Genomic DNA, 22059 nt, shown 5'->3' on the forward strand with positions numbered 1-22059 from the left:
AAAAAAAAAGGTCATGTCATCCCTTGCCTCCCTTGTGTGGAAATTGCATAAGGAGCGCCAAGGTGACCTGTGCCTGGAAATGCCCAATCAAATTTCTGGATTGACATAAGAGCTTCACTCTGGGAGGGGAGGGAGGGTTTGATACTATTTTCAATTGCTAAATACTGAAATAAATGTAATAGAAAATGTTTCAGATAAGCTGAAGAGATGACTGTTCATGGGATTTCTCTTGCTCTAGTAACTCAGAGGCATTTTCCTTAATGTAATCAGACAACAACAAAAAAAGAACCAGCATTTTAACTATAATCATGTTCTTTCCAGATGACTTTTGGGGTATATCTGCTTCATCAGCTCCCAGCAACCCTGGGACATTCTGCATTTCTGACTGTAGGATCCCAAGTCTTTGTGAAAACCAAAGAGGAAAATACTATTACACCTGCTGAACCATGACATCCTCTGCAGCTGCTGCAGGAGTGAACATGAGTATTTCCCATTAGCATGAACATAACTTTACAATGAAGTAATAGATTATTGTTTTTGATTCCTCATAGTGAAGTTGATGTTAATTCAAGTTTACAGGTCTGAAAATCTATTACTATTGGACTGTTTCCTTATCTTAAAAAAAAGTGCAAATGATATCCTGTGATGAATGAATTCCCTACAGAATATAAATTTCTCAATTAAATCTCATTTCAAAATGTTATCCATGTACTTGACCGTGGTATAATTTTAATGTTTTGGAGAATCAGTGTCAAGGAATTGAGTTATGTCAGTTTGTTTTTCCCTGTACATTATTCACAATATACACATTGATAATTTTATTTGTCAACATTGTCAAAATAAACATACAATAATACCAAATATTTGGAAATTATCACAAATTAAATTTAGATAGTTGCACAATTTGTGATTGTTAGACAGTTGCTATCATAGCTGTGCTGAAAGAATTTGACGAAGTGCAATTAATTCTGCAGCACTGGCCTTCAGCACTGTAACTGGTATATCCATGCAGCTAATTCTGGAGCACAAGTTGTTAGCACCATAGCTGGGCTACTGTTAGGGCTCATTGTCTTTGCTTATGCAGTGCACTCCAAGTGAACCAAACTGGCTAACAAAGACAAGCTTTTGTAATAGTAAGAATCATCAACTCAAGGTTTCTGACAGCAAATGGCTGCAAATACAAGTCTTGTCTTTTGCACTCGTGTATTGAGCTCCACCAGTATTGAGGGTGACAAAATTCATTTGTTCTATTAACTGTCTGTCTACCACCATTGATTATTAGATTTGCAGAACTGCAGATGTTTGATCTGATCTTTTGTTGTGGAATTGGTTAGCACTCTACACAGCACTGCTACTTCTGCTGTTTAGCACAAATATAGTCCTGTGTTGTAGGTTCACCAGTCTGTTACTTTGGCATGCCTGGTATTGCTGACAACATGCTACATTGCTCATTGAATTCCACTGGCTTGTTAGAAATAGTAAAGAATATGCTAGGCCATGAGTTTATAAATTGTGATGGAATTCAATTCTGCTGCTGCTAATTACCAACAGCATCACATGGATGGCCAATTTGACCTACTAGATATACTCTGAATCTATCTCATTTGGCATAGGAGGATGTCCTTTGTATGAAGATGGAATTTCATCTTCACTTGTACTATGCAGTTGCCACCCCAATCAATACTAGTAGGGATAGATGCATCCATAGTTGGTAGGTTAGGGGGAGAATAAGATCAACTAGGTTTGTATCCTCATGTTAGTTATCATAATCCCATGCTGACCCAGGCTGCCAGTGATGATCTTCACGACTTGGCCAGTTTGGCCAGAAGCTGTCTTACTGAGCCTCTTTTGATGATGAATATTGATGTTGCTCAATCACAGTTCTCAATCCATGCCCTTGCTGTCTTAAATGCTTCCTCTAAGCAGTTTCAATGCCAAGGCGTCCCCGATTCATCTTCATTTATATTTGCTGTAATGCCATGGCATATAGTCATGAACTGATGTTGAGGATTCACTTTCCAATGTCTCCGTCTAAATTGACTTTGTGTCTCTGATCCACACCTCTGAATTACAAGTGCAATAACAGAATAATGGCTCTGTGTACTTTTCCTAGATAACAAACTGCACACTCTCCTGATTTGCAGCATTCAACAATGGCCAGTTTCACTTTAAGGCTCTCACCTGAATAAAGGCCAATAGACTGAAATACGAACTCGCATCAGGGTGAAAATATACAAGGACTGCAGAGGATAGCAAAATCTTTTTGTATATGGGTGCAGGTAAATTTTGGCAGAACTCTTATGAGTATTAGAAACAGGTATGTAATATGCAATATTTCCAAGGTAATCTCCAAAGCAAATCTCCACAGAACCAAGCATAAATGTAGGCAGCGAGATAGAATACTCGTCACTTAGCAATAATTGATTTTGGAATTTCCTATTTTACAAATTTGTAGATTAGGTGACTTTTTGAAGTAGACATTATCCTTGCGCTGACCTAATGCAGTACAACTGATAACTGTTCATTCCTAACCTCTCTTTTGGCATGAGGAATTGGAATTGGTTTATTATTGTCACTTGTATTGATGTACAGTGAAAAAACATGCCTTGCATACCGTTCATACAGATCAATTCATTACACAGTGCATTGAGGTAGTACAAGGTAAAATAACAGAATGCAGAAGAGAGAGTGCAGTGCAGGTAGACAATAAAGTGCAAGGTCATAACGAGGTAGATTGTGAGGTCAAGAGTCTACCTTGACCTCACAAGAAGAGGTCCTTTTTTTATATACATCATTCTCTAAACATATAACACATTTTGGACTAGGTTCTCAAGATTGTAGGTTCACATATACATGTAACTGCATCTTTGCATACAGAGTGATAGTTATATAGTACAGAAACACGCCCTTCAGCCCAACTTGTCTATGCTGACCAAGATGCTCATTTGCCTGCATTTGGTCCATATCCCTATAAACCTTTCCTATCCATGTACCTATCTAAATGTCTTTTTAAATATTGTAATTATACTCATCTCTACCACTTCCTCTGGCAGCTCGTTCCATATATGCACTACCCTCTGTTTTGCCATGGGCCCATGAAAGCTATTTTGCCGTGTTCTAATATTAATTAATGAAGAGTCCTTCTTACTGAATGGAGTTGGTGCCATTCACAATATTTAAGTGATTTTGAGGACGGCATTATGGCAAGTAATGTTCTTGAAATAGTCCCAAGCTGGCATGGTACTTTCCAGTTCTAAGTAGAAGCGTACAATGTCAGTGATGATAACAACAGAAAATTCTGGAAACAATCAGCAGGTTAGTAGCATCCATGGAAAGAAATTAAAATTTCAGGTCTGTTTCTCTTTCTATGGGTCTGCTGAGTGTGTCCAGCAAATTCTGTCTCTATTTCAGATTTTCCGGTATCTTCAGTTTTATTTTGATTTTCACACATTTTCATTGGCAGGTTTCTTATAGTATTTCAGTGTCTGTGCTTTGGATGGGGCTTCATTTTACCATAGATAATGAATCTTGCAATTGATATAATGGCAGTTATGATATTTCATTGCAGAAGGTCTTTTTCTTGTTGTGGTTTAGACTGCTGTTTAGAACAGTTGGAAGTGCATAATCAAGTTGTGTTGGAATGTGCCTCTTGGGTCATTGTCATTTTGGAAGAATCTTTAGAATATGATGATTTCTGCACACAAAATATACATTTCTAAAGTGACCTTCCTAAACTTTGTGAAATAGTCCTGGATAAAGCACAGAAACAAACCTTTTAGCCCACCAAGTCTGTGCCAACCATCAACCACCCATTTACACTAATCCTACATGAACCCTGTTTTTTTATTCTCCCCACATTCTCATTCCCCCCCCAACCAGATTCTACCACTCACCTACACACAAGGGACAATCTACAGTAGCCAATTAATCTCCCAACCCACACAACTTTAGAGATGTAGGAGGAAAATGAGTATCCCAAGGAAGCCCACGCAGTCAAAAGAAAAGTGTGCAAACTCCATACAGACAACACTGAGGCCAGCACTGAACGCACATCGCTGGTGCCCCTCTTTCACCCATTATGTGACTTGACAACAACAGGGCTCTGATGTAGTAGGATCTTTAAAGAAACACACATTTGGCACCCAGGCTGTCAACTGCTGCAATTTCAAAGCTATTTCCAAGTGCTGGGATTTTGTTATCATTTGGCTTTTTTCCTTCCCTTGGAAAAGATAGAAATGGATCAGAATCAGGTTTATTATCACTGACGTATGTCATGAAATTTGTTGTTTTGTGCAGCAGTACAGTGCAAGACATAAAGTGACAAAAATAAATAAATGCCACATCCACAAAGCAGCTTCTATTTTCCTTCTCGAAAACCCCTTATTTAAGAAAAGCAAATCAATTTGAAAGGTTATTAAATAAGACAGATGTTTAATGTTCTTTTACCTGTTCTGATTTCCTTAACTTAAAATCCAATGTGCCAAGCAAAGATTGAATTAGAATAGAGGAAGTAATATGTGAGAAATTGGCTTGCTCCAAGAGCAGGAAAGGAATCATGGCACATAATTAATCTGAACCTGTTCATTCTGTAGCAGGCAGTGATGTAACTATCTGCTGCTTGCTCTTTTATGTAATTGATGCATGCATTATTGAACTATCTACTTGCGAACGATTCCAAGTTTGTACTCATTTAAGTCATGAGTACTGACTATAAATAATGATTCTGGTACAGAATCTTTCAGGAGCAAATTGGTTTTACTAAAGTTATAATCTTACTGATAACAAACCTGTCTAAAACCTGCAGCCAGTTCTCATCATGCATAATATTTGATTGCTAATCTCAAATAATGTAATCGTTCAGAGCTGCTGTCTAGGTAACAAATTATTAAAAGCTTTTCTGAATTCAAGGCATTCATAAGAATATTATAATCCATTAATTCAATCACTTCCTGAATAGCACCTCCACTTTCTAAATCGTGTGCTAGGAACTCAGGTTTTCGAATAACTATTGAACTCTCAGTGACTCTAAATCACATCACTTGTAAAGCTTTCCAATATCTTCCCTACTAAAATGTTGAATGAACAGGCCAACTTCCTTAACATTGGGAAATAAGTCTTCCTCCAATCTACTGTAACTAGCCTAGACGTCAAAGAACCATCAAATAGCTGCCAAATGTGACTACCTTTGGATGAAAAATGTAATTTTTTTTTTAGTTAGTTGGATAGCACAGCTGTGAGGTTGCATGGGATATTTTTGCTTTGTTAAAGTCATTATTTAGATAGAAGTTGCTGTTATCTAATAGATCGAGCTTGTCACCTTGTGGTGTTCCTCTGAACACTTTGTAAATGGTGTGATCAATTTACAAAATCTTTTAAGATACAAAAGCTGGAGAACATGTACTACCAGGCTCAAGGACAGTTTCTATCCTGCTGTTATAAGATTCCTGAATAGACCTCATACATTAAAGATGAACTATTGATCGCTCAATCTACCTCGTCATGGCCCTTGCACTTTACTTGTCTACCTGCACTTTCTCTGTAACTGTAACACTATATTATGCTTTTTTTTCTTCCTTTTTTACTAACTAGACATACTCATATATAGAATATGTTGCTCCAGATTCCAGCATCTGCAGAATCTCTTAGGTCTATGGAATGATCTGTCTGGACGGCATGCAAACAAAAGCTTTTCACTGTATCTTAGTACATGTGACAATAATAAACCACTTACCAAGTTTCTAATCTGCTGTTTATTCACCAGTAACAGGAGCCTATGTGCTAGCTTAAGTAGAGAAACCCGATATCAAGTTTACATCTAATCTCCATTTGTATGGGCTGTTAAGGAGCCTGTTGCAAGTTATGACGCTTCCATTGCTATGGGTTCAGCCAACATTCTGGTTCTGGTGAAGTCCTTGAACCCAAAAATACAACATAATTGTATCTGTGATCTGCTGGTGAATAGATACTGAAATTCCCTCTGTTTTTAGTTGTACTTAAATTATCAGCTAACCTGCCCATTGAGGTAACTTGAATGGAGATCAAACTTGTATGACATCGAAATGAGTATTCAAGAGACAAAAAAAATTGCTAACAGCCTTTGTTATTAGTGGCTTCACTTCAGATGGTCCTAGAACTACTACTCTTTTCAAAGCTGCTTGCATACTTTAGAAATCAGTTATGAGCATCAACAAATGTTATTAAATCCTGTGTGCCATTTGCTCTAACAATATTGTACATTAAGCACCCCTTGTTTAAGCAATGGCCTTGCAGATCAAGATCCCTTACCGGCTTGAAAAGTGATAGAATTCTCCAACGTATATCCGGTCCATGCAGTTGTGTCCTATGTATCACTGGTGATAAGTGGTAGTATCATCTTGTATTAAATTTGAAGTATTTTAAGAGAGAAGTCACAGTTAAGATAAGGAATGAGACAAATTTTTATAGACTGGACAGGTCAAGTGGATCCCAGATCACGGAGGTTTCTTTTCAGCTTGTACAACAGTATTTATGAGGTGCTGAATTACAGCCATACAATCCAAAACCAAAAAAATGCAGATGCTGAAAATCTGCCCGAAGTTAAACTCCATGCAGTTACAGGATTCACCTTCAAATTTATGGGAGAAATCATTTGCTGGAAATGTGTTTTCTTTTAAAACTTAATTTCATCAGTTTTAAATATTTTAATTGTTTATATACAATTGTATGTGTTCTGTGATCATTTTTTAAAAAAACTTGTCATATTTATTTTTAACTTAACAGGTGATTTTGAAGTTAGCAGGGCATCAATGGCTTTCAAAGGCATTCGGTGAGCGCAGCCATTCACTTGTTCTGAGCTTCTGAACTGCACTACACTGCTCTCGGCTATGTCAATATTCTGACAGCTAGCTTCCCAACAGAAGACTATGCCCAAAAACATGATGGAAAGAAGAGCATGACCCAAAGTCCAGCACCCAAGAATCTTGGGTTAACCAAAGATCTGTTTGATTAAGTCTGAGAATGCAGCACATTGTGATAAACTTGTGGGTTGTTTGGGGGAATGACCCAACATTTATTTCCTCTGATAAACTACTAATATGAGCTTGCATCACTCATTTAGATTATGGCACCTAATTAAGGATTTGAGATATAACTTTGTTTTTTGACAGTAAAGATATAGCTGTTTGTAAGCAGATGTGTTTGTGTGGCAATGAACCATGAAAATAATGTAAAGGTATATTTGCATCACATGCACATTAAGCTGTTGAAGAAATTTGGAGCAGACAGGAGGGGAAGGTGAACAGATTTTAATTCTCTTTCAATATAAGACTGGAGGATAACAGAAGCAACATGCCTAATCAAGATGGAGAGCAGGTTAAGCTGGATGCCACGGTTAAAGTCATCTATGAACAAATTCCTAAAATTCAGAGGAAAAAATTATGAACATCTTAGAAATGCATTGGCTAATCAAGGACTACCACTGGTGTTAAATGTGTGAAATTAAGATAAGTCATTACTTATAGCATGGAGCTCCAAAATGGCACAGCTCATACCGATCAAGTTTTCCAGCACTTCATCTGTAGCCTTACAGATAGGGGTTGATTACAGCACATTAAGTTTAAAGCCAAATACTTATTAGATTAATGAGTGTCTGCTTCCACCAACTTTTCAGTCACTCCCTGATTCCCACTACTCTTTGGCTGAAAAAATTTGCCAACACCCCTCCAGTCCTCCTGCCAATTATTTTAAATCAATAACCATTGGTTAATGACCTCTATTAAGGAAATAAGATCCTTCCTATTGACTCTATTTAGGTCTGCTCATAATTTAATACATCAGTTAAATCTCACTTCAGTAACCGCTGATCCTAACGAAATAATCCCAGGCCTATCTGATCTTTCCCTTGTAGCTGAAATTTCTCTAGTCTTGCCAACATCCCTGTGAATCTCCTTGGTATTTTTTCTAGAGTACCTATTTATAAACTTTGTCCTCTATTAATGATTAGGAATTCATTTATTGATTGTGTCAAAAAGGAGTTAAGAACCAGAGTCACTGTGTGTTTAAAGAGAATGCAGGAAACAGAAAAAAGTGAGCAAGATGCCAAACCATCAGTATTTCTGAACAACAGGATAATGAAGTATTGGAGTTTTACTGTATTGGGAACTATTTTGATCAAGTCAAATAAGAGAATTCACCAATTTTGGAAATGTGGCACGTTCACTGGGCCAAATTGGGATCGACCTTTGGGACGATTTGAAGGGCATGCAAGTACTTGAATATAAACATAAAAATGTAGTTCAGACCACAAACTGGTACCATTACTCAGTTGCTACTATTGTGCGAAATATACATCAGGTTGCAGTTTGTTCATTTTAGGATTGTGGGATTGATTGACAATCTGTTGAGATTTATTTGGGAGTACCTAATAAGCAAAAGTATCAAAGTACTCCTCAATCTAATCCCTATTTTGCTCTTCTAATTCCTACTTTTGCTTATTTTAATCTTTTAGTGAGCTTTCTCTCCTGTCAGGAGATACTGGTTCACTTTCATGCAGCTTGTCCAACAAGTCAAAACATACAGTGTTACCTACTGTTCCCTTCACTGGCGTCAGTCCAGAATCATCCACCCGGTGAGAAGTGAGGCAGGTTACTTTTCATCTCTCAGGAGAAAGAGTGTTGGCACTTTGGACAGCTTTGAAATAAACTTACTATGGCTATTGCAAGGAAAATCAATTACACTTGTATGATGCAGTGCACCAATTGGCAAACAAGTTGGACTAAGAAAATGGAATCATGTTGATAACACAAGGTAGCATGGTTCAATGAAATGTGCACAACCATGTGGTTGCAGTATTGACTCCTTGGATCTTGGGGAATCCTGCACGCTGTATGATTGCATTTTCTAGTCATTCTCCTATCAAGTTCTTTATTGAAGTTGGTTGAACTGGCTTTTAGCAAACATGGTGTCAGTGACTTGCGATATATAATTCTACACATATTTAAAATTGCTGGTGTTTGCAGTGGCATCCGGAAAGAAACAGAAGGATAAAAGTTTTAAACCTGTATGCAGCACAGGATCCATGGTGGAAATAGTTTATTAGTCACATTGTTTTATGAGATGCCACCTCTGCAAATGCATTTTTATGTTGAGTGGAAATCGTATTGGGAGGTCTATTATTGGTAATACATACTCCATATACAAATTCAAGGATCCCTCAAGATGGCAGCACAGGTAGATCAGACTGTGAAGAAGGCACATGGAAATGCTTTCCTGCATTAGCTGGGTCATAGAATATAAAAGCATGGAAGTCATGGTACAATTTTATGAAACTTTTGTAAGGACACGGCTGGGGTATTGTGTCTAAATCTGGCCACCACACTAGGAAGGATGTGATTGCATTGGAAAGGATACACAGGAGATTTTCCAGGATGTTGCCAGAGAAGGAATATTTCAGTTATATGGAGGGATTGGATAAGCTGGGTTTGTTTTCTTAGGAGTGAAGGAGGTGTCTAATAGAGGTGTACAAAATTGAAGAACAGAGATAATATAGATGGTAGGAAGCTTTTCCCCATAGTAGAGGTGTCTTAAATCAGAGGGCATTGGTTTAGGGTAAGGGATAAGAGATTTAGGATTATTTTATTCATTCAAGGAATGTTGGCTTCACAAGCAGAACCAGCATTTAATTGTCCATCCCTAATTGCCCTTCAGAAGGTATTGACGAGCTACCTTCTTAAACCATTGCAGTCCTTGAGGTATGGGTATACACACAATCCTGGGAGTTCCAGGAGTTTGACCCATCTATGACAGAACTACTTGATTGTCAGATTCTGTTGTGATGATATTGATGACTGGAGATCATCTGCTTCCTGACGAATGCCTCCTCTTTCTGTTGCTTTCCTTCCTGCAACAATAGCAAAATGTAAGTAGTAAAATATGATTGAAAGTTTCTTTAGAATTGTGCAGAAGAGGGGACAGGGTTCCATAGCATACTGGAAAAATGGTGAAGCAATTTACAGCAGAAAAATTAAAGAATGCAAATCAGCTTAGAAAAATGCCTTAAATGAACAATATGCCTGGATTTCACAACGACATTTACACCTTTCAGCTCTGATCCCTAACTTCCACATTGCATAGAATTCACTAAAATCAAGCCTCTGCATTAATCTCATATGTTTCTACTAATTTTGGAATAGCGAACTAGTAATCCAGAGGCCTGAGTTCAAATCCCACTAAGGCAGCTGTGAAACTTAAATTCAGAGTAATAATCTGGAAATAAGAAAGACCAGAAAGCTACTGGATTATGGTAAAATTTAGCTGCTTCACAAATGTCCTTCAAGGGGAGGAAATCTACCATCCTTAAATCAGGACCATTAACTCTTAATTGCCTCTAAAATGGCATTGTTTTAATCATATAACTATTAGAAACATGCTTATTTAATTAGAAAGAATTAAAACTTTCTTTAGTGGCTTTCATATTTTTACAAGTTTTTTTTTACAAGTTTTCATTAATACTGTTGTTAAATTTGTCTGCTGAATTCCAGAGGCTTCATTAAACTGGTTTTCCAGTTCCTCCCTTTCTATCTTTCATTGCTAAAAATAAAGGACAGGTTTTGGCTTACAGACATTTTGAGGTCAGACTTTGTGTTTTGTAATTGCCATGTAACTGAAGAGAGGCCTAAGATTAGACAGGAACAAGTTCTCAGGCCTTGTCAGCATACCCACTGTGAGCTGCAAAAATTGGGCATGCCTCCCACAGACAGCCTGCCTGAATGAAGAGATTAATATTAGGCTTTCTGCCACACCAACAGTGGTTAGGTTTCAGGAGAAAGGATTGGACCCAAAGGATACAGTGGAGGGAAAGATATGGGGAATAATTATGAACAGCCCTGGCTTCAGAGTTTTTAAACTAACCCTTTCTGAAAAATACAAGGGCTGTTAAAGTACCCAAATGGCACATTACTGACAAATTTCTTGATAGGATCCTTCAAAAACGTGCGAGACTCTAAACTTACAAGTTTATATTATTATATTAAATTTTCTTATGACATAGGAGGATGGTCAGTTCATCAAGTGAGGATAGTATAGAGATGGGATGTGAGTGTGATGAAATTCCTGGCATAAGCATACTGTAATCAGGGCAGAGGGAAATGGCAGCACTATTGCTAACTTGCCAGAGGGCAAGTTCTTCCTAAGAGACACAGCAGAACACTTGGATGGAGACATGAGACTGCAGATGCTGGAATCTGGAGCAATACACGAGGCGCTGGAGGAACTCAGTGTCTTGTAGCTTTAGAGACTTCTCACCTCTCCCTGTACCTCTGCAGAAATTAACTGTCTTGGGAACAAGGCTTTCAGCTCAGGAAAGACCCATTATTGCTTTTCCATTTTCCTTTAGGCACCTTTTGTCCTGGAAACAGATCCATTTCCCCAAAGTACCATGTTCCAAGAAAACATGGCATATACTATTGACTCCAAATATATCAATCTTCATCTATGTTGCTCTAAGTATCCTTATGCTATCCAGATCCCTAATTGTCATGGAGTTGCTATAAAGACTGCTACAATCCTGCGATCTCCAGTGCAGAGAGTTTAGAAGAACATTCCAGTGACTCTTTATCCCTTATTCATCCTGCTGAGTCTTCTAGCTCAGCTATACAAGCCAAGTCTAACTTTGGGACAATTATACTTTGTTTTATGGTGTATTTTTATATCAGAATATGCAAGTTAACCCTGGATGCTTCCTCTCCACGTCCAGATATCTTGTTATAATCTCTATCTCCTTTGTTAAATTGTGGGATCACATTTGCAATATATAGAAACTATTCAAGAAACCTATAGAATTTTGGAAGACTATAACCAGAGCATTCATTACCTTCATAGCTACCTCTTTCAGAACTCTTGTCCTTGGGATTTCACATTTCAAGCTCATTAACCTCATTTATTTCTATTAATATTAATTTATTTAACTTCTTCATTTTCCCTGGACCCTTGTTCTTTATTTCTGGGAACATTTTTTCATGACCCACTATCAAGGGTATGTTTTTTACCCCACCATCTAGGCTAAAAACAGAAAATGCTTTCAACAACTCAGCAGTTTGGGCAACATCTCTCGAAAGAGAAAAAGTTAATATTTCAGGTTGAAGACCCTATGTCAGAACTGAGGGTGAGAGAAAAACGTTAGTTTTAACTTGCAGAAAACATGGGGGGGTGTGATTTCCCCGTTTCTCTTTCCACTGATGCTGCTTAACCTGATGAGCTGTTTCCAGTATTTTCTGCTTTTATTTCAGATTTCCAGCATCTTAAGTTTTAAGATTTTTTATCATATTATGGTTACTTTCCTTGGAGGACCCTCACAACAAGATTAATTAATCATTTCTTGTATGCTTAAAATAGATATCCCCTAACTGATTCCTCAACATACCAATCTAGAAATTCAGCTTCTATATATTGCAAGAATTCATCCTCTACATTATTAGCACAAACTGGATTTACCCAGTCTATATGTAGATTAAAGTGCTCCATGATTATTGTGTAATCCCTGTTACATGCCCCAGTAATTTCCTCATTTATAACTGACCTTTCACTTAGAGGATGGTGACTACTCTCCCCTTGGAACAGTGTGGTGAACTTTGTATTCCTTACACAGTTAAGCCTACACATGACTCCAGATCCAGAGTGATAACTGCCCTCTGAAATAGCCAAATGAAACACTCACTCAAGATGAATTAGGAATGGGCAACAAATACTGAGAGTATCACATGAGCAAAGATTGAGTCACATAACATATTAGTGGACCAAACTAAAGGGTTGCCTGTCTAGGACTGAAATGGAAAGATATTTCTTCATTCTGATAGATGGCTTAAAACTGTGAAGCTTGGAGTATTCTGAGGGATCTGTATGGAAGTCAGTCTGATAGGTTATGTCTTAGAAAAGCTTAATTAGACTAATTTTGTAAAAGTGAAGGCCACTGGTATCACTTTTAGTTAACATAGCTCAACGAGAATTTGTTTTATTATTCCTATAAAGGATGTGAACTAGTGTTTGCAAGACAAGCATACATTGCCTTTTCTCGATTGTCCTTGAGCAGGTGGTCGTGGGAGGAATAGTAGGCTGATTTCTACAACTGTTTGAGCCAGTTCATGACAATACTCCCAAGGTACTGTTAGGTAGGGAATTCCTGAACATTGAACTAGTGACAATAAAGGAACAAGAATATATGACCAAGGATAGTGTTTGACTCTGAATGACATTGATAAGGTGGTGTTTCCATGCACCTGCTGCCCTTGATCTGATGGTAAATGATGTAGGCTGTTTGGGAAGTGTTGCAGAAGCATCTTAGGAAAGTTCCTGTGGTGTGCTTTGTAGATTTCAAGTAGTCACTGTTTCAGTCACTAATGTACAAACAATGGAGGTCAATAAGGTTGCTGGGAATTTCCATTTTGCTCCTGGGAAAAGCTTTCAGCAGTCACATGTGCACGGTAAGTCAGTGGACAGGATCAGCCCAGAGTTTGTGTGGGCAGTGTCCTGGGATAAGTGACCGTGCCTGTCACAGTGTTGGAGAAGCAGTCATTAAAAGTCACTTACATTTATGTAGCACATCAAGTGACAGCATTGTAATAGCAGATGTGTGGGTGTGGTCAGAGGCTGGTTATGTGGAGGGTCATGTAGGATTGGAGCAGCCTTGCCCCTCACCAGCTGAAGGCTTGGTTGCCAGTGGTGAAACAAGTCTATTTGTGGATGATTCCGATGCCTGAATTCAGGAGAGATAGCTCGGAGGGTTGAAGGCCAGGGAGAGGTTAGTGATGGGGGGGAAATCATGAATAGTTTAAAAACAAGTAAAGTTTGAAAATGAAGGTGTTGGTAGATGGTAAATCAGTGTCCATTCAGAAGTATAACTTTTACAGTCTAATTACCCCTGACTATCCTTCTTGTGAGTTATGTAATTTCTTAAGCTTATTGTGAAAGTAAGGAGGCATGGAATCCAAGGGGACATTGCTTTGTGGATCCGGAACTGGCTTGCCCACAGAAGGCAAGGAGTGGTTGTTGACGGGTCATATTCTGCATGGAGGTCGGTGACCAGTGATGTTTCTCAGGGACCTGTTCTGGGACCCTTACTCTTCGTGATTTTTATAAATGACCTGGATGAGGAAGTGGAGGGATGGGTTAGTTAGTTTGCTGATGACACAAAGGTTGGAGGTGTTGTGGATAGTGTGGAAGGCTGTCAGAGGTTACAGAGGGACATAGATAGGATGCAAAACTGGGCTAAGAAGTGGCAGATGGAGTTCAACCCAGATAAGTGTGAAGTGGTTCATTTTGGTAGGTCAAATATGATGGCAGAATATGGTATTAATGATGAGACTCCTGGCAGTGTGGAGGATCAGGGCGATCTTGGGGCCTGAGTCTATAGGATGCTCAAAGCAGCTGCACAGGTTGACTCTGTGGTTAAGAAGGCATACGGTGTATTGTCCTTCATCAATCGTGGAATTGAATTTAGGAGCCGAGAGGTAATGTTGCAGCTATATAGGACCCTGGTAAGACCCCACTTGGAGTATTGTGCTCAGTTCTGGTCACCTCACTACAGGAAGGATGCGGAAGCCATAGAAAGGGTGCAGAAGAGATTTACAAGGACGTTACCTGGATTGGGAAGCATGCCATATGAAAACAGGTTGAGTGAACTCAGCCTTTTTTCCTTGGAGCGACGGAGGATGAGAGGTGACCTGAAAGAAGTGTCTAAGATGATAAGAGGCATTGATCGTATGGATAGTCAGAGGCTTTTTCCCAGGGCTGAAATGGTTGCCACAAGAGGACACAGGTTTAAGGTGCTGGAGAGTAGGTACAGAGAAGATGTTAGGGGTAAGTTATTTACTCAGAGAGTTATGAGTATGTGGAATGGGCTGCTGACAACGGTGGTGGAGGCAGATACCATAGGGTCTTTTAAAAGACTTTTGGATAGGTACATGAAGCTTAGAAAAATAGAGGGCTATGGGTAAAGCCTAGTAATCTCTAAGGTAGGGACATGTCCGGCACAACTTTGTGGGCCGAAGGGCCTGTATTGTGCTGTAGGTTTTCTATGGTGTGTGGTATGCAAGAAAAAGAAATAGAAATGAGGAGAAACTTATTCACTCAGAGGGCAGTAAATCTTTAGAATTCTATAGTTAGGGTACTGTGGAAGCTGAGTAATTTATTGTCTACAAAACAGATCAATATGTTTCTGAATATTGTAATAAAAGTCAAAAACAAACAGTAGGAAAATGGTGTTGAGGTGGAAGATCAATCATGATTTTGTTAAATGGTGGAGTAGGCTTGATCTACCAAATAACCTATTCCTGCTCCTATTTTTTTTGTTCCCCCACTGCCATCATGGCGCTATAATTATTGCAAGAGAACTTCCATTCCTTTAGTACTTTTTGTTGCAATTTTCCTGTGTCAGGTGAGTGTCCATTGCAGATTCCTGCTAGTTTTACTTCTCAGCCTTACACTGAAGAGTGTCTAAAATAAAACTGCGAGAATCTGACTCATAAACTGTCGGTCGCTGATTCATTTCCATTCTCCTAACCTCTTTTATGTAATAAAGATGCAAGTTGAAGCAATTACTGCCTGATTATTTGGAATCGCTGCCTGGTTTCTGATGTCACAGCCTATGATCTGCTGAGCTGCTCATAAAATTGAAAATAATGTATATTTACCAGCTTCAATGTTCCTATTGCTACATCTTATCATTCACTAAAAATAAATTATAATTTTCATTAGAGAGGTCATCATTGGAAAACAATAAAATGATAACATGCTCAATGACTTCAAGATGCAAATGTTTTCTACCACTGTACAACCAAACTAACTGTACAAGCAGCATTCGCCAGACACAAGAAAACATTTTTTCTCTCTCAAGATTACTGCATCTGCAGTCTCGTTTTCATCAGATACAAGACATTTTAACCAAGAAGCTTACTGCCCTCTTTTAAGCAGGCAGAACATATCATTCTTTCGAGAATCATCACGGCAAGTCACATTAAAAGATACTAATTTACAGTTATTTGGGAATGATTTTATCCCTATCCATGCAGTGGATAAGCAGTTAAAATCATTCAATGAACTTAGCCAGGCTAGAATATCCCAGAGTTCACAGATTCTGGGTTTTAACTGCTCTCATGATCAAGTGAGGCCAATCTCAAAATCCCTTTCGACATATCCATGTTAGGTCACAGCATCACCAGTGAGATTCAAGTGCAAAGCATAACAAGTGGCAGAAGTGGCAATATGTTTCTTATCAAGCCCATCCAACAGTGAAGAATATCAGGCCACCAGAGGCACAGGACGGTAGCTTCTAGTTTTTTAATCATTGCATTGTGTGTCAGGAGGAACAGAACTCGATTTTGAGCTCCAAAGAAAGTTCAGGGTTATGTTTAAATAAAAATGCACATCCTTCAGATCACATGACTTCCAGGGAACAAGTTCTGCTGCCGATCCTTCTGCTCACCCATTCTCAGCAGTTGGCCTCTGGGGCACAGAACATTCTATTTTTAAAGGTTTTTTTTTAAACAGGCTGATAACTTAATGCACTTCAGAATTCACTTCCACAGAATTAGTCAAGTTTCTAACTTACCTGATGATAACTCATTCATATTTAAAATAATGGTATATTTGGAAGATGCATTGTGAACATCAATTTTCATTTACATTGAATATTTAACATTCCGAGGCAATCCTGTGAAGTTTTCAGTCAAAACTTAAGTCACAAAATGACCAAAAGGCTGGCCAAAAATTTGTATGTTTTACGTTCTCTTCTTCTTAGGCAGTCCTTTTTAGTCAAAGATTATTTGTTTCCAATTCAGTTCAGTGGATTCCGAGTCTGCTGATGAGGCTAAGGGAATCCAGACTCACAAGCTTATCCTCTTTTCTCATCATCCCAATGTAAAAATAAATATTTACCACTTGATTTATTCCTTTGTAGAATGGCTATTTTTTTCCTTTATCTCCTTCAGTCTTTCCTTCCTGCTACAAATTCCTTACTTTTAATATGCAGGATTACCACTGTATTGCCTAATCAGTACGTTTGGTTTTACATTGCCTTTTATTTTCTTTAATTTTTGCACTATGGGTGTTTCCTGTTTGTTACAAACCTGAGAAAATAACTACCATGGGTGAGGAAAAAAAAGCCAAATTGCCACAGGATACTTGCTGAAACATTTTATGTGTTTGTGTACATGAGAGCTCAATAGATTTGGAGATAAAAGTGACATTACTTCTGAATTGCAGATTTTCATTCTTAACTATATTATTATTCTATTATAGCAGGATTCCATTGTAACATTCATTTGCCAGTTGGCTCAACATATAAAATCATGTTTCATTTAATTTTTATTCATGCAAAGGTATTTTGCTAACTGTTCTATCCTCTTAAAATTAACTGCAACTTCTTGTGAATTGTATTGTCTAATTTTGCAAAATATATTGAAAAAATAAATTATTTTCAGTTTTATTAATTTGAGAACATGGAAAAATAGGGCACAGAAACAGGTCTTTCGACCCACTGTACTGACCATGATGCCAAACTAATCCCATCTGCCTGCATCTGGTCTGTATCCATCCATTGCCTGCACGTACATGTGTCTTTCGAAATGCCTTTTAAAAGCTGCAATTGTATCTGCTTCCACTACTTCCCCTGACAGCACGTTTCATGCACCTATGACTATCTGTGCAAAAAAACTTGCTTTGTAATGTTTATACGTTTATAAATGTCCCTTAAGCTTTCCCCTCTTACCTTAAAGCTATGCCCTCTAGTATTTGACACTTCCACACATGGAAAAAGACATTAGCTATGCCTCTGATAATTTTATATATTTCTATCAGGTTGCCCCTCAGCCTTCGATGCTCCAGAGAAAACACTCCAAGTCCGTCCAACCTTTCCTTATAACTAATACTCTCTAATCCAGGCAACATCCTGGTGTGCCTCTTCTGCACTTTCTCCAAAGCTTCCACATTCATCCTGTAATCACAACCAGAACTGCACACAGTACTCACCAAAGTCTTATACAACTGCAACATGACTTCCCGACTTTTATACTCGACACTCCAACCGATGAAGGCAAATATGCCTTTCTTATCTCTTTCTTTATATTTTTCTGTTAATTGCATTTTGTCTAATAAAATTGGCAGCAATCTTTTTATTAGTAGTGGAAAGCAGAGGGGATAAAGAGTGACTGTCTATATGTTTTTAGGAATCCCTAGTCTGCATCCTAATGGGAAAAGAAATTGCCTGAAACATGGCAATTCCAAAGAGTACATTAGTACAACTTAACACATTGACTAGAATTCATTGTCAACCAACACTACAGTTAGGATTGATATAATATTGGATTGCTGAAGGCACTGACCTTTTAAACATATATTAAAATCAAATCTTTGTCAGTTCCAAGTGGATGTTTGAAGAAAGTTGAAGAGCCTTCCTGTCTCTCTCAACCACGAGAATCATAATCATATTATTAGAGCACATTATTTCCATTCTTCATTTGGTACATGGGTGCTACCAGAAAAACTAGTATTCCTAATTACCCCCGAGTACTAGGCCATCCTTCTTCTGAAAGTACTCACACAATGCTGTTGGGTAGGGAGTTCCCAGAATTTCACTCGATCACAGTGAAGGAATTGCAATATATTTCCACATCAGGGTGCCAGGTAATGGATACCAGCTACAGTAAAACTCCATTAATTCAGCGCATTCAGAACTTTGGTAGTGCCAGACTAGCAGATTTTCTGGACTATGGAATGCATTGTTCTAATACTCTATTGTATTTTTAATTAACATTTTAAAAAAAGATGTTACACAATAACATTTCAACGAACAAAACAGTCTTAAAGGAGCACGGGAACTGGGGCCCCAGCAAGTAGAAGTGAATGCGGGAGCTGGGGCCCCAATGAATGGAAGGGAACATGGGAACCAGGGCCCTGGCGAGTGTAAGCAAACCAGGAACCAAGGCTCCAGTGAGTGGAAAGTGATTGTGGGAATTGGGGCCCCAGCAAATGGATGGGGAACATGGGAACTGGGGCCCTGGTAACTGTATGGGAATCGCAGGAACCAGGACTCCAGTGACTGATCACAGAGCATGGAAACATGGAATTCAGTGAGTAGCAAGGAAGCATAGGATCTGGGGACCTGGCAAGTAGAAATTGCGAGCATCATCTTGTGAGCTTGATTTCTGAATGATCAAGATTTCTGAATGGTTGGACAGTGGATTATCAGAGTTTTACTGTAGTTACTAGTAGTGTATTTAATTTAGAACAGCTCAGCCAATGGTGCATTCAGCTCTGGAATGTTCTAATGTCTTGGGATATTTAGTGCCCTCAGTTGTTTCTTGACATCACTAAGTTGGCTGAAGCCTGACTTCTGTTAGAGTGGGGACTCAGAGAAAGATATGCAGAGGTTGTGAGTTACCCGAAATTGGAAAATTCAATGTTCATACCATTGGGTTGTAGACTATCCAGGTGGAAATATGAAGTGTTGTTCTTCTGGTGTTTGTGTTTCCTCTCACCCTGGCAGTGGAGAAGATCAAGGACAGATCCGTCAGGGTAAGAATAGGAAGTGGCATGTGACTGGGAGCCCAAGACGGCTATTGCAGACAGACTATTTTGATCGTCCTTCCCCATTATCTAGTTTTGTTCCCCTGCCCCAACCGGTTTTATCTGCCCATCATCTCTTACATATCTGGTTCCACTTATCATCTTCCTTATTTATCAAGTTCCAGCATCTGCAGCCTCCTTGTGTCTCAACTTATCACCTTCCAGGCTCTGTCTCTCCTTTCCACCTTCCTCCTTACCACCACTTGGCTCCATCTGCCTTTCTTTTTTTCTCTTATTTGTTTATCTGTCATCCACCAGCTGCTGTCTCACAACTCCACCTCTTCCCTCTGCCCACCGGGCTTCATCTACCCATCATCACCCTTCTCAGCTGGTTCCAACCAAATTGCCTGCCAAGCCCTACCTCACCCCTCTCTCTCACCTGTTTTGGGCTGGCTATCTCCCCTCTACACTTTCAGTTCAGATGCAGGGTCTGGACCCAAAATCCTGACCATCCCTCTGCCTCCACAGATGCCTAACCCACTGAGTCCTCTAGAAGTTTGTTTTATCACTCCAGATGTCCACCATCTCTCTTGAACAGATATGGGCAGGAGTACAAAGTTATAATCTGGTCTGTTGTGGGATTACTCAACTCAGTCTGTTGCTGTCTAGCATGAATTTGGTCCTGTGTTGCAGGTTTGCCAGGTTGCCAACTAGATCTAAACTGCTCCCAACATGATTACTGCACTCCTCCTTGAACCAGAGTTGCTGCCTTGGCACGATTCTAATGGTAGTTTGTGGGATATGCCAGGCCATGAAGTTACAGATTGCGGTGGACTGTATCTCTTCTACTGATGGTCTACCATACCTATGGATCCCCAATTTTGAGCTTCCAGATCAGATCTGAGTCTAAACTATTTAGCACAATGGAAACACCTCATTGCCCAATGAAGAGCATCCTCAGTGTCAAGACGAGACTCTGTCCCCACATGTATACACTTACTAATGCTGTTGTGGCGTAGGTTTATACCTCACTTTAATTCAGTCAGCATCTGCTGCATGCTCAATCCGGCAGCTACGTCCTTCAGATTCTAGCAGGTCAGCCAGTGAAATCAAGTTTTTCCATGGTGACATGCAAAATACATTCTGCACACTTGCTACCTTCAGTGCTTCCTTCATGTGTTGTTCACCAAAGAGGAGCACTCTTGGTCTCCCCACCTAAGATACACATTAAAACTCTAATAATCCAGCATCCTTAGGACTCTGGTGATGACAGACTATTGGAAATTACTCATATTACTACACCAACTTTCCTTTTACTTTACATTTTTATACAGTACACAGTAGTATAATAAATTTTCCACCCAACTCAATGAGCATGGGAACAGGGTCTCAATGAGTTTAAAAGGGAATCAGAACCAGGTAAGCCAGAAGCTGAACCATCAGGATTTTCAAACATTTAGATAGCAAATTATCAGAATTTTACTGAACTTGCCAGAGAGGGAGAGCAACGAAGGTTCACCAGCCTGAATCCTGGGATGGCAGGATTGTCAAAGGAAACAAACATTGTGCCTGTATTCATTAAAGTTCAGAAAAATGGAAGGTCTAATTGAAATGTACGAAGTTCTCATAGGGCTTGATAAGCAGGATACAGGAAGGATGTTTCCCTGGCTTTGTTGTCTGGAACGAATGGTCACAGTCCCAGGGTATGGTGTAAGACATTTCTCTAAGATCTAATATGGCTTTATACGCTTTTGCTTTGTGTTCATTTCACCTGATATTAGCTCACATAATAATACAGCCATTGGAATATCACAATTACACAAAGGATAATGAAAACAATAATAAGCGTTGGACTAATAAAATTCCTTGTTTATTACTAAATAAGTTGAATGTATAATTTGAAATATTTATGTTCTAAGTGTGCTTAAAATACGTAAATATGACTTACGTTGGATGTTGGGAAGGGTAATTGAAAAAAATATGTAATTAACATCAATGTACTGAATAAATATCCCAGTCTGGAAATTCTCGATTCTGGTATGCCAAAGAAAGAATTAAAGCAAGAGCTAAACATATAGGAAAGCTGACGTCCAACCCGTCAGTTACTTCACTCCTATTTGTGAGATCTTGCTGTGCGCATCACAACACTGCGTACACATTTTTGATGACAATTGCCTGTTGTGCAGAAGCAACCAGAAAGTAAGTTAAGCACACTCACAGTACGGCAACGGTACACTGTCGAGCAAGGTCTGTCGAAGCTGAGGTGCAGCAGAATTACCTCTCCCCTGCTGTTCCTCGCACCTACAATTGGACGGAGCAGCGCCACACCTCCGCGCGCATGCGCCCGGGGCCGGCGCGGCCGCCGACGGTTGGGAGGAGCCGCGCGCTCCCGAGTGTTGACGGGAGTGAAGAGTTGGGAGAGACGGGGGAGGAGAGAGAGGGGGGGGGGGTGGGGGAGTGACGTCGCACACCTGCTGCCGAGCTTTGCCATGAGAGTTACAGTAGCGGCGTGGCACTGGTAGAGAA

General features: G+C 39.2%; 1 protein-coding gene and 1 long non-coding RNA gene across 3 annotated transcripts in view; one reads left to right on the forward strand and one right to left on the reverse strand.

The window, feature by feature from the left end:
- Positions 1-7118, forward strand: part of mocos (molybdenum cofactor sulfurase) — a 101538-nt gene extending 94420 nt beyond the window's left edge. For both annotated transcript variants that reach the window (XM_052015471.1, XM_052015472.1), the window contains 2 exons: positions 322-2279; positions 6760-7118. In XM_052015471.1, the coding sequence (XP_051871431.1) occupies positions 322-450 (129 nt within the window). In that variant the 3' untranslated portion in view covers positions 451-2279; positions 6760-7118. The remainder of the gene's footprint in view (positions 1-321; positions 2280-6759) is intronic.
- A 150-nt stretch (positions 7119-7268) lies between these two features.
- On the reverse strand, positions 7269-21978 carry LOC127570206 (uncharacterized). Its single transcript, XR_007956320.1, has 2 exons — positions 21752-21978; positions 7269-9877 (listed from the first exon to the last, which is right to left on the reverse strand). It is a non-coding gene; the product is annotated as an uncharacterized LOC127570206 (long non-coding RNA).
- Between the last annotated feature and the right edge of the window lie 81 nt (positions 21979-22059).

Source organism: Pristis pectinata, chromosome 5, assembly GCF_009764475.1.
Source record: "Pristis pectinata isolate sPriPec2 chromosome 5, sPriPec2.1.pri, whole genome shotgun sequence".
Classification (NCBI taxonomy): Eukaryota; Metazoa; Chordata; class Chondrichthyes; order Rhinopristiformes; family Pristidae; genus Pristis; species Pristis pectinata.